Here is a 13,399-nt window from a genome sequence, read left to right on the forward strand (position 1 = left end):
CTATGCTTTAGCGGTTACTGAGGACGCCTAACCTGCCAGGAGAGGCGTCCTGAAAGAAACATGAGCTTCTCCTGAAAGCGAAGCCCAGCCCTGGGGACATATTATAGGTTTTCAGGGATGGAAAAATAGTAGGGTGCCTGGAACCCTTCCTTACACAGAGTGCTGGACAGGATGGCAGTCAGGGCTCCCTGGTTCGGATGCTTGCTTCTCGTTTCCCTCTGGGGAATGTCAGCTCCAGGTAAGAGGGGGTCTGGGGTCAAGGGAGACCTTCAGAGCCCAGCCTAACTCCCATGCCTTCCTGTTTCACAGCCTTGCTTCTCAGGCGCCTGAGAGAACACATTCAGAGATTTCAGGAGAGCTCGAGCCTGAATCCGGGCTTTGGTCTAGGCCAGGGTCTTGTGCCTGTCCCCAAACAAGGGTGGTTAGAGCAACCACTGGATCCCTTCAACACCTCTGACAGACGAACCTTCCTGCAGGTAAGGCTAGTAGAGGAGGCCACTGTCCACTGGACTGTCTTGTCAGTCAACTTACTCTATACCTAGTCTGTGTTCCCCCACTTCCCCGTCCTCTGATTTCTGCCTTGCCCTGCACACCTGTAATCCCAGAACTTGGGAGGGGAAGGCTGGAGGATTGGGAGTTCAAGGTTAGCCTGGGCTCCATTGCCAGTTTAAGGCCAGTGTGGGTAGCATAGACTGTCAAAAAAACAAAAAACAAAAACAAAAAAACCCACCCACAGCAGATTTTAACATGTAGCCGAAATTCAAACTAGCCTTGAAACCAATAGTGACAACAGGTGTTAAAAATCACAAGAAGAAATTAAAAAATTTACCCTTTTCCATTGCCTCTTCCCCTGTATATAATCTCCAAAGGTTGCCCCACTATTCCTAAATCTACCTAGTCACTATTACTGCTCACAAAATAGCAGATGCCTACCATGCACCAGCCAGTTCCCTCTGTCCTAAGGATTAAAAAAAAAACACACAAACAAAAACATCTACTTTTTTTTTCTTTTTTTAGAAAAAATACTTTATTGAGCACATTGCAAAAGCACAGCAAGCTGGGAGTAACCAGAGTTCCCACTTCTGCCTCCCAGGGCCCCAAATATCGACTTTTACAGTTATGTGACCTAGACAAGCCCAGTTAAGGCACCACTAAGTAGGAGGCGAGATTCTCAGGGAAAAGGCTGGAGTGAGGGAGAAGGGAGTCAGGACGCTGTATCATTTCTTCTCCCTCATTCCCACTCTTAGCGGTACTGGGTGAATGATCAGCACAGAGCCAGCCAAGATGCACCGGTATTTCTGCACATAGGGGGTGAGGGCAGCCTCGGGCCTGGCTCAGTGATGGCAGGTAAGAAGCAAGCTTTGGGGAGCTGGAGGAGACTAGGAAGGGGAACTGTAGATGGCAGTTCATAACTCACATCCACCTCTCTACCGTGTGCTCTTCACAGGGCATCCTGTAGCACTGGCCCCTGCCTGGGGGGCCCTGGTGATAAGCCTGGAACACAGATTCTATGGTCTGAGTGTGCCTGCTGGGGGCCTGGAAATGGCCCAGCTTCGCTACTTGTCCAGCCGCCATGCGTGAGTGGGGATAAAGAAGGTGTTTAGAATTATAGGACTGGAATGCTGCTGGTGTCTCCACAGCTGTGTCTCTCTGCTACTGTTCACTATCCTCTGAGTCTCCGGCTTCCCCTCTCCCCACTGTGTTTCACAGTCCCTTATTCTTTCGTCTGTCATCTCTAACTCTGCCTCTCTCTATTTCCACCTTTCTCTTGTCCTCCATTCTTGCCACTCTGTCCAAAGGCTAAGCTCTCACGTGGGCTACTATTCCAGACCACCAGAAGCTCTTAGCAACATTATAGCCACATCCTGTTTCTGTCCTTGACTTCCATGTAGAAAATGGAATCCTGTCTGAGTGTAAATTGGGTCATGACGCTCAAGTCCATTCCTTACATCTCCCCTGCTGCTCAGAAGTCTCTGTAGGAGCCACAGGTTCCCCAGTTAACTCTCACACTCACAGTAACTCGGCTACACTCCAATTCTTGCTACACACTGGCAGATAGATTCATGCCGGTCTCAGGCTTTGGAACCTTTTCCCTCTTCAACACGCAGCCTTTCCCCAGACATTTTTATGTCTCTCCTGTGCGGCTCACTTCTGTTACTAATCCCCACCAGTCCTTCCCCCAACCTCTCACCGGCTTCAGTGCCCTCAGCCAGGCTTATCTCTTCTTTCTGACTTTGTACCTCTCTTCTCCTACCGGTCTCCCTGACTCTCCCTGCCTGGTCTCCGTCTCTGTGTCTCTCCTTCTCAATCTTCTCTATAGCTCAATTGGCTTCGAATGGGCAATCACATGGCACTGACTGAGAACCACCTCAGAAAATTTGAGGAAAGAAAGGATACCCCACCATCTTTCTCCTTTCTCTTTGGGTTTCTCCCAGCCCCCAGTTCCTCAGCCCATTCAGAATCCTCCTTCTTCTGAGGCGCCCTCCTTGACTACCCCAGCTTCTCTTTATTTTTGATAAGTTTTTAATCTAACGTGCTAGGAAACTTCTCCGTTCTCACCTAAAATGGGTATTGAAAGAAGGTAGGTGGGCCTTCTCCCTTGGCTTAGGCGCGGAGAGTCATCGGGAAGAGACCGGAGCCCTGTTTAGGTTGTGGTCTGGGTCTGCGCAGTGGCCCCCAGGGGTGGAGGGTCCAACTTGCGCTCTTTTGCAGGCTGGCTGACGTGGCGTCCGCCCGCCAGGCGCTCTCCCGCCTCCTCAACGTGTCCTCCTCCAGCCCCTGGATCTGCTTCGGAGGCTCCTACGCTGGCTCGCTGGCGACTTGGACCCGGTTGAAGGTCCCGGGAATTCCTCGGGTGGGCGGGGGTGGAGAGGTCTTCCTCCTGGGTCCGAACCCGGGGTATTGGGGCGCACTCCCACGCCTCTCCCTACCCACGCGGGTCCCTGGGGCCGGGGAGGGACTCCGGGCACGGGCACCCCTCCTCGTCCCAGGCTGACGCCCCTTCTCTCGTAGTTCCCCCACCTAGTCTTCGCCGCCGTCGCCTCCTCCGCACCGCTGAGCGCGGTGCTGGACTTCTACGCCTACAACGAGGTAAGACGTCAGCGGCGGGGGGACGCGAGGCAACCCCAGAACCGCACTTCCCCGACATCCTTCCCTCCCGCCGCAGGTGGTGGCCAGAAGCTTGACGCAAGTGGCGATAGGCGGTTCGTTGGAGGTAGGCGATGGGGGGGAGGGGGGAGGCTCAAATGTGGAGGAGGGAGAGGGAGTGGGAAGAGCTCGGGAAAGCCCTGCCGGAATGGAGAGCAGCCTGAGCGAAGGCCTTAGCCCAGGGACGCGGGCAGGTTTTGGTACTGCTGGAACCGAAGACCAGACGCAGCATCCAGAGAGGAGGTGCCTGGTGGGGAAGGGGGTACTGAGCAGAGGGGAGGAGCCAGGAAAGGGCGGGGCCGAGGAGGGGCGTGGTGGGTTAGGGGAGGAGTTACCAGGGGGCGGGGCCTCTGGCGAGCCCTAGTCTAGTCTACCTGAGTCAAAGTGGGAACCTAAAGAAGATGCAAGAGAGAGGGAAAATTGAGAGAGGACACGGACCTGGGTTGGGAACCGCCGCAAAAGGATGCGGTTCCAAGGAAGGGAAAATCCAGGCCCCCCGTGAACGTCGCTTCTCGGTTCCTGAAGTGCCTGGCGGCGGCCTCCGCAGCCTTCGCGGAGGTGGAGCGGCTGCTGCGCGCAGGTCCCGCAGCTCGGGCCGTGCTGAAGGAGGAGCTGAGCGCCTGCGGGTCCCTGGACCTGACTGAAGACCAGGGGGAGTTGCTGGGCGCGTTGCAGGCGCTGGTGGGAGGCACCGTGCAGTACGACGGGCAGGCCGGAGCGCCGCTAAGCGTGCGCCAGCTCTGCGGACTCCTCCTCGGGGTCTCCGGCAACCGCAGTCACTCCACGCCCTACCTCGGCCTTCGCCGGGCGGTGCAGGTAAGCTACCCAGACGCGCGCCTGCAAGCCAAGGGTTAGAGGACCAAGGTTGCGCTTCCACCTCGGCTGAGCTCAGACAACCGAAACCCCCCTCTTATCCTTAGATTCCTCATCAGTAAAATAAGGTTTGTATACTTCACCTGGCTGATAATAACATTAGCTTATTAAGCAACCAAGCAGGTGCTATACACCCAGTATACAAATGTTAGAGACCATGATTATTATCCCTTTTATCTTGTTATTTGTTCTTGGCCACAGAAGGCAAACAGCAAGTGCACAATAGTATTTAAGACTGAAGCGGGGCGGGGGGCTCTTGAGATAAGAGTTCTAGGGATACCCCCACTCCTTGTCCTACATTTATATTTCCGCCATCACTTTCCCTGCTCTAATTCTGGACCAAATTCTTGAAGAATACCTCACAAAACGTATACATTTCTCCGGCGACAGGCACTATTATTACCCCACTTACAGAAGAGCAAATAGGTAGAATGATTAACTCTTACCCAGGGTCTTGTAGATGATAAGACCTTGGACATTTAGTTACAGGGACCTCCCTCCCACTGACTTCTGACACTCAAGAAAACTCAGGAACTCACCCTTCTCACTCTTGACGTGTAGCCCTACTATAGGCCTGTGGCGCCCTGGCTTGCTGGGAGAGGAGGAATGTGTCTACGTATGCATGCACGTATATATGCATGTGTGTATTGCCCCCTAGATAGTCTTGCGCAGCATGGGCCAGAGGTGTTTAAGCTTTTCCCGGGCAGAGACAGTGGCACAGCTGAGAACCACCGAACCTCAAGTGTCTGGCGTTGGGGACCGGCAGTGGTTGTACCAGACTTGCACTGAGTTCGGCTTCTGTGAGTGATCCCCCTAACTCTCAAACCAAAGGTGGTCTGAACTCAAGGTCACAACTTAACCGGACTCCTAGGTCCAGTGTAACCTCAGAGGTGTCTGTCTGGAGAAGGTAAACAGCCACCTGGTGTGACCTGCCTTCCAACACTCACACTCAGGTCTCAACCTAAGTGCCCCTTCCCCCTCCTTCCCTCCCTTTCCCCTTCCTCCCTCCCTCCCTCCCTCCCCCCTCCCTCCCTCCCTCCCCCCTCCCTCCCTCCCTGTACTTCCTGTGTCCTATCCCAGAATGTCTCCAGCCTTGTTCAGTCACTGGGCTAGAAACTTTATCTTGATGCTTCCTACGCACTGTGCAGATGGCCTGTCAAGCACCAAGTCTTGCCCGCTCTGCAACCTGTCATTGCCTTCTCTACTTCTTACTCTGTGGGCCTGCCAGAGGCCCTGCACACAGCTGCCTGGATCCCCGGCTGCCTGGATCCCGGCCTCCTCTGGTCTCTAGCTTGCACTTCACCTCTGCAGTCTGACTTCTACACCATAGCCAGAGAAATATTCTTACTTACGGGATTGCATTTCAGTGACCCAAGGTTGGAGTTGCCATACAAAATACAGGATGGCCAGTTACATCTAAACTGCAGCAAGCAGGCGAACAGACATTGCAGATGAAAACTCAGACATCACATGTACAAAAGCAGTGGGTGTTCTGTGTGTCTGAATACAGGTATCCTGTGTCATATGTCAAATCTGGTCATCCTACCCCAGAGTTCAGCCTCTGTTTTCTTTTGGGGGACAGAGTCTTACTATGTAGCCCAGGTTTACTTTAAACTCACAGTATTCCTCCTGCTTCAGCCTCTGAGTGCTGACTTGACAGGCATATGCCACCATACCCAGCCCAGAGTTGAGTTCTAAATCTTTTTGCACTCTGAAGACAAGCGAGTGTAGTAACATGAAGTAAACTGTTCAAATTCTGTTTCCTATCTGTGTGCTCTTGGACAGACTTGGGCAGGTGCCTGTGGCTAACCAGTTTCCACATCTATAAACTGAGAATAACAGCAGTACTTTCCTTCCTGCTGCTGTTACATAGCTTTGTGTATTTTAGGCTGCCCAATACACCAGCCCCCTAGAGCCTAGGAATTCAGCACTTCCTGTTCAGTGTGCTAGGGTGATCCATCCCCCTTCTGTACAGTTTGCTCATCTTCCAGTCTCACACAAGACACCGTACTTCCACAGTATCTTCCATCACTTCTCTAGACTAAATCCTGTGGCCCATTTCTGCTGCTCTGTGTTCTTTAGTGCGTTCTAACCTGCCTGTCCCCCATCTCCCCTTCTAAGTGCTATAACAGCAGAGCATGGAATTATTTTGGCTGCCACTTTCTGCTCAATATTGCCCAACATATGTCTGTGGTCAGCAAATGGTGAAGGAAGGAAGGAAGGAAGGAAGGAAGGAACGAAAGAATTCATGTGAGGCCAAGGAAGTCAGGTTCACCCGGGACAGTGTGAGCTGTGAATTTTAGGCAGGGGAGACAGGATCCAGTTTGAGAACCAGTCATTCCGATTCCCCCTTCCCTCTGAACCTTCACACTTTCTCTTTCCCCTGTTGGTTACTCCTTCTTGTTGGGCTCATCCGTCCACATTCCCTGAGTCCTTGTTCTTGCAGGGTGCTCTCCCTGAGCCCATTGTGCTCTCTCTTGGAGCCCCACCTCCTAGAGATACCTCTGTCATAGCCCTGGTCACTCAGGGATGTCATTGATCCGGGATGTGTGGGCCTGTTTTGGCAGTACTGTGAGCTCATGGAGGTCACTACTGGGGAGTGTTCTATACATTATTATTGAAGGAGAGCAGGGGTCTGGCCATATGTATTCTTCATACTTAAAGGTACTCTCTTTCCACAGATGTCACCTGTGAGGGTCCTCGGTGTCCCTTTTCCCAGCTGCCAGCACTGCCCTTCCAGCTAGATCTATGTGAACAAGTGTTTGGTCTCCCAGCTGCATCTGTTGCCCAGGCTGTGGCCCAGACAAACTCCTATTATGGTGCCCAGACTCCCAGAGCCACCCAAGTGCTGTATGTGAACGGTGAGTGTGCCACCAGAAGCTGGCTCTACAACATCATTGTAGCCCCAGCTCAACCCCATCGTCTCCTTTCTTTCCAGGGGACACGGATCCCTGGCATGTGCTGAGTGTAACACAGGACTTGGGACCCTCTGAGCCAGCCCTTCTAATTCCTAGTGCCTCCCACTGCTTTGATATGGCACCTATGAGGCCTTCAGACTCTCCCAGCCTCCGCCTGGGGCGCCAGGTAAGAGAAAAGGCTCTGAGTATTTTATGTTCTCATTTACATACTTATTTGCGTGAACCTTCTTTATCCAGTGCTGAGTTCTAACTTCCAGGATGTTCTGCACTTTTTCACAGAGAATCTTCCAGCAGTTACAGGTCTGGCTTAAAGATATAAAGAAGAGCCAGAATTGATGTGGATCTAAACCCAGCCCTTCACCAGTCCCATCATGGCAACTACATCCTGGCGTTTTTCTTCACTGTACGAAGGAAAGCGACTGGTTTGGAAGGAGGAAGTCCCTAGACTTGGGATTCAGGGCCTGTTCTGTGTGCTTGTTCCCCAGTCGTTCTCACAGACAATGACAAGTTGTGCTTTGTCACAGATCAGTGTAAATGTAGGCCAGTGCTTACTGTCCCTGTAGACATTGATATTCTGTATGGTAAATGTCAGGGAAATATGGCTCTCCATGCTGGAGCCTTCTTCTCCAAGGTCAAATCTAGCTTGAATTCTGCCCTCTTGCTTCTAGACTGGGTACCTACTGCCCATGACTCTCCACTTCCTTAACCCTGTCTCTCCTGAGTCTTAGTCTGCAGTGGTTAATCATTGTCAACTTAACTGAATTCAAAATCACCGTGGAAACAACTCTGGACTGTCTTTGAGGACCTTTCCAGCGAAGTTATACTGAAAAGAAAATCCACACCTGAAGTGGTGGTAACATCCCACCCCTGAGGTCCCAAATGAATAAAAAGGGAAGCTGAGCCCCAGCATTCATCTCTCTCTCTGCTTTCTGACTGTGGGCATGATGTGACCAGTTGTCTCATGCCCCTGCCACTATACCTTTGCCACTGTGATGGACTGTATCCCCGTGAGCCAAAGCAAATCCCTCCTTCCTTATACGTTTCTTGTTAGTTATTTGGTCACAGCGGCAGGAAGGGGGCTAATACAGTCCGTTTCTGTGTGTTTCTATCTGGAGGAAATGGCTGCACAGCTCTTCTCTTTCTCTGTCTCTCTTTTGGTCTTCCTTTTAGTACCTTTCCTCCCTCCCTCCCCACAATCAAATGTCACTCTCCAGTGCTTCGAGCTTCCTGCCGGAAATGTCTGAGTTCTGGCTCATCCTCCCTGGTTTGGGGGTTAGTCCCAAAGCTAACCTCTTAGGCTGTGCCACAGCTCACTCCACTAAGCAGCGGCCACCAAGTAGGAAGGAGCAAGTCCAGGAGAGTGACAACCGCTAAGGAGCAGGTCGAGAAAGGAGGGAGGGCTAGACAGAAAAGTGTAACCAGAGGACAAGTGCTGTCACTTAGGGCTAACCTTAGTTCTGCTCACAGGAGCTACCCTGGATCCTGCATTGGCCCCTAACCACAGTTCCTCACCAGATCCAACCACCACACGTCCATTTAGATACTTAGCGTGTGTGCTGGCCTTGCACATGGTGGTCTGCTCAGGGAATCATGCCCTTCCTACAGAGTCCGAATGCTTGGGTTGTCCCTCCTGCTCTGCTAGATGAGCCCTGGGATATCTTCTGCAGTCTTCCTTTCAGTTTGACACCTGGATGGCTTTGGTGTTGGTCTGTCCTCTCCCCTCAAGCGTTCGCAGAGATTCTGGAGAGAACTCACCCTGGAGGGTGTTAAAGGAGCAGTCTCTTAGCAGTGATGTCATGGATAGCATCAAAAGCTTAAAGAAAAAAAAAAAACAAAAACAAAACTCAAGCATGTCCTCTCCTCCTTTCCCGACTTGCTCCATAGAGGCTGTCGCTCTCCCAGATTTGCAAAGATAAAAATTAAATGAAACCACATCAACTAAAAAAAGTCTGCATAGTGAAGGGAACAGCAAAATGAGAAGGCTGCCCAGGGCTTGGGAGAAAGCATACACTAGTCCTGAGTCAAATAGGGGGCTAATATAAAAACATCAGGACTCCCACAGCTCAATAACAAAAATAACCGTTTAAGAAAGGCCAAGCTGGGTGTGTGTGGTGATGCACGTCTGTAATTCCAGCACTCAGGAAGCTGAGGCAGAAGAACGGCGAGTTGACCACCAGCCTGGGCTGTACAGTGGTGGTCTCCATTGATTGCCAGCTGGTTTGGGAGGAGGAAGTTGTTATTATTCTCAAAATTCCTTAATTTTTCTCCTTGTTATTCTAAAAAAAAAAAAATAATTTGCAATCATAAACAGAAACCCGACTAAACAGGTACATGAGGCCATTCTCACTGTCATTAGTCAGAAAAGGCAAAGCAAAACTAGAGGGGGCAGCACTCCCAGCCGTTGGGGGGCCATTGTGACCAAAGGTACAAGAGCAAGCAAGCGTTGGTGAGGCTGTGGAGAAGAGGGAGCCTTACTCCCTGCTGTGGGGATTGTGAAGTACTACAGATGTAACAGGAAACACTGCGGACAAGCCCCCCAAATCACACGATCGGCAACCCCTTTATTGTGTATATTTACAAAGGAGATGAAATTCAAAATTTAAAAGCTGGCAGAAGAAGCGATCCCAACAGGCATCCTTCCTCCCTCCTCGGCTGTGGGACTTAGCTCCTCCCAGTGTCTGGGACAAGAACCTCCCACCCCACCCACACCCACAAGGTCTTCTAGCTCATGGGACAGCGATGGGAGAGGCTGTACTCCTCAGAAGGCCACCAACTATTGACCTCTTTTATCTCAGTGGTGGGGAGGGTAAAACAGGGAGAGTTTTATCGCTTAGACTTTATGGATTTTCCTAGAGAAATTTGGAAGGATGCCATTTGTTAATGGTGTCCTGGTGTGTACTTTCTGTAGACTAGGGTAACTGGGGTAACTCAGCCAGAATACAATGGCAATGCTGTGGATCCTAACAGATAACTATATTGGTGAATGTTGCCAATTTGCCTAGCCAAAGACAAAATGTAGATGCCCAAGTCATAGCTTAATCATCAAAAAGCTTCTAATGAAGAGCTGGCGTAAGGCTGGGGATGGAGCCCCTTGCCACAATGCCAGCTTAGTCTTTGAGAGATCCTGGGTCCTATCACCAGCACCACAAAAAAAGAACATGGTAGAGTTGAGGAGAAGGGTGTGTGGTATGGACTGCATGGGGACCATTGATGCTTGACCATGTTCCAGCATTTTGAAATCTCAGACTGCAATTCTCCAGCACCCTTTTAGTTTCATTTCTTAGTGATTCTTACTATGTATTATGGGACTTCCTTATGCCTTTTCCTTTGGGGAATTTTGTGCAGGCTTTAAAGGATGAAAATGTATAAAACGGCAGCCTCTTTAAACAAAATAATTCTTTGGGAAAATCCGTATAGCGCGATGACTCTACACACAAGAATCCCATTGTGCTGTCCTACTTAGACCAAGAATGGGAAAATTAGAGATTTACTAACTGGCACACTTGACCCCAAGGATGAAAAGTGTACAATCCAGATCCAGAGCCTGAGGCCATTAGGGACAAGAGTTCAGTTAATAAGTATAGAGTAATCAGAATGGTACCGTATAATGGGAAAGAGTAAGACACCAGGACATTCTCTTTGGGGAGTGTATGAGGGGAACAGGCCCATAGAGAAGACACAAAGGAACACAATTAGGGAACAGCTCAGTGGTATGCTGTATCATGCCCCTTGAGGAATGAAAATTGCTCTTAGATTGTAGTGGAGAGTCTGGACCCCAGACGTCCTTTTCCCAAGGTCAGGCATTTGGATAAGGGCCTCCATTCCCTCAGGGCCTTGTGGAAAGTTCCTGCTTGCTAAAAGTAGCCATTCTCCTTATCTCTGGCAGGAGGAACTGTGGTCCTTCCATTGATATAAGAGGGCTCCTGGTAGTTACTGAACCTTTGAGAACAATAGGCACTCAAAATCCTCCTGAGTCCACACAGACTCCCATGTTTGGCTGTTAAAAATTTTAATATAATGTGTTTTCTTTTCTCATAAAAAGTTATTTGGGGTGGGCAAGGTGGCTCAGAGGTTAAGGGCATTTTCTGCCAGGCCTGAAAACCTGAGTTTGATCCCTAGGACACATGTGGTAGAAAGAGAGCCCACCCCTAGCTTTCCTCTGACCCTGATTTGTGCGCCATAGCATGTACACACACATAGGCAAACACAGACACATACAATAAACAGATGCATGTACTTCCTGACAAGACAATGCCCATGCACCCATGAGCTTACTGCAGGTATGGTTATCCATCCACACAAAGTCACCTCAGTGAGATGGTCAGTCAGCATCCCAATAGGCAGCGATAACTGGATTATGTTACTAACACACACACACACACACACACACACACACACACACACACACAAGAACAGGAGGGAATTTGAAAGGGGAGATTACATGTTCCAGGTGCTTGGGAAGAGTGCGAGAGGGAAGTTAAGATAGTTAAGATTTGTTGTTTACATGTATGAAATTGTTAACAACAAATAAAACTATTTTATTAAAATAATTGAATTTAGGATTCTTTCTTGCTATTTAGGAAGGTTTTGATTGTGAGATTCCCCCATTTCTAATTCACTTGTACATAATATGGGATCCTTATATTTTCAGTGGTGACCCCAGACTTAGTTATATCTACAATACAGCCCACTAATCTGTTTCAATCCTTCCCCTTCTTTCCAGTTACATGTCTTTATTTTTTATCAGAATAAAAATGTTTTGTTATTCTTTTAGCTTTGTCTTTATGTTTTAGTCTCAGATATACAATTAATTTAAAACATTAAATGCCCACTAAAGGGCTTTTGATGAAGGCTCATCTCTGGGTTGGATGGAGCCCATATTATTGGAAGTGCTCTATTTGCATTAAATATACAGGACTGGCGGAGATAACACAAAAAGACCAGAAGGAGCACCGTTGGCCTTTTGAATTAGACACAAATGCACTGTTCATGTCTCTATTAATCACTAAGATCCATACCTGACTCCTGTTAGGAAGAAAAAACAGTGTTTGCTGTGAGTGGGTGGCACCAGTTTCCCCACAGTGAATAAGATCAGACAGCCTCCAGCTCCTCAGAGAAATCCACGGAACAAAGGCTCACGAAGAAATGTGTTTTCTTGACCTTGCAGGTCTGTACAACTTGAGAAGGGAGGTTGGTTTCAGGACTGATTTGGAAAGATTTAAGATCAATGAGCCTTCCTAATCCCCTTCCCCGGGTTTTTCATTAGGTGGGGAATGCTCCCTCCACTTGGGGATCTCTGCCTTGCAGAGCTGTCCCTCACCAGCTCTTGTTCCAGAAGGAGGAACATTACCTGAGAGAACAGTTGAACTCTGGGGACTCTGAAACACAGTTGGGTTGAGGGGGCAAAGAAAAATAGGAAAAACAAATCTGGAATTCTGTGGCACTATATCCTAACAATCACAAGAGGTGTTCACATTGCACAGGACTATTGACCCACAGAGGGAGCCCATCCTGAACTTGGCACTGTTAGCACCAATTGAGCTAACAGACCAGTGAGTGGTCTTTCATCTCTCCCTGTGGTGTACATGGAGACAAAACTCCCATTCATATAAAAATGCTACATTTAGCAACATAATGACAGGGAAGGAAGAGAGTGGGGGACCTTCCCCCACTTTTTCCTGGGTACTCTTGAGGAGAGAAGGATAAGAAAATATCAGGTAGAAAAAGAGACCAAGTTGACGAGAGGAAAGACAGAAACAGAAGATAGCTTCCGGAGGACCGGGACCAAAACCCACCCGCCCAGAACTTTATTCAAAAGGGCTTTTTATAGCAATGCCAAGCGGTGAGGGTCTGCCAGATGCAGACCCTTCCAAACACCTGGCAACCACGCCCACCGTGGTCAAATCATCCTTTTATGCAACCCTACTGAGTAAAGCAAGCTCACATCGAGTAATCTGGGCCTCTACATTAGAGGTTTTAGATACTTAAGAAAAAGAATGGTCTTATTATTTCCTCAGTATATCTTTGAAGAGTCTTAAGCAAAAGCTTAGGATGGTCACATTTTAAGTGGTTTTAGCATGAGGAATTACATAAAATGTTACCCCATTTGGCTCCTTAAGTCTTAACCAGTTTTCGACAGCCCTTCACTCTCAGGTCAGGGATGGTGCAAAACGTGAAGATGTGAAGGAACGATGATTTTGAGGGGTAGTTGGTTAGCACTCCTCACCTAACTCAGGTTTTAATCGTTTGATTTTGTGTTTCCCCACGCCTGTTTTATCTTGCTTAGTCCTGGCCAGAGGATCCCAAAGGTAAAATACAATGAAAGGCTGAGCTTCTGTGTAGAGGCACCATCCCGTGCCTCGTGCCTCGCTCTTCTTCCCAGTCTTTGGCTCACCAGAACAGCAATTCCGACCTCTTCAGAGATTGCCACTGGGGGCGGGAAGTGGGAGGCTGTCCTGGTC

General features: G+C 49.4%; 1 protein-coding gene across 1 annotated transcript; it reads left to right on the forward strand.

Annotated features, from left to right (window-relative positions):
- Nucleotides 1–171: 171 nt before the first annotated feature.
- On the forward strand, nt 172–7,847 carry Prss16 (serine protease 16). The gene is made up of 12 exons (XM_052729280.1): nt 172–238; nt 310–476; nt 1,248–1,347; nt 1,448–1,577; nt 2,713–2,836; nt 3,013–3,090; nt 3,167–3,214; nt 3,673–3,963; nt 4,679–4,820; nt 6,702–6,881; nt 6,959–7,104; nt 7,218–7,847. The coding sequence occupies exons 1-12, from the start codon at nt 172–174 to the stop codon at nt 7,272–7,274; spliced, it is 1,530 nt and encodes a 509-aa protein (XP_052585240.1). The 3' UTR covers nt 7,275–7,847.
- The last annotated feature ends 5,552 nt before the right edge of the window (nt 7,848–13,399 follow it).

The sequence above is a fragment of the Peromyscus californicus genome, unplaced genomic scaffold (genome assembly GCF_007827085.1).
Source record: "Peromyscus californicus insignis strain IS unplaced genomic scaffold, ASM782708v3 Scaffold_8__1_contigs__length_139910024, whole genome shotgun sequence".
Lineage (NCBI taxonomy): Eukaryota > Metazoa > Chordata > Mammalia > Rodentia > Cricetidae > Peromyscus > Peromyscus californicus.

Coding starts and splice junctions, on each gene's coding strand:
- Prss16 (XM_052729280.1), top strand. CDS start 172: ATGGCAGTCAGGGCTCCCTGGTTCGGATGCTTGCTTCTCGTTTCCCTC. Junction 2,837..3,012: donor CGACTTGGACCCGGTTGAAG/GTCCCGGGAATT, acceptor CTTCTCTCGTAG/TTCCCCCACCTAGTCTTCGC. Junction 3,964..4,678: donor GCCTTCGCCGGGCGGTGCAG/GTAAGCTACCCA, acceptor ATTGCCCCCTAG/ATAGTCTTGCGCAGCATGGG.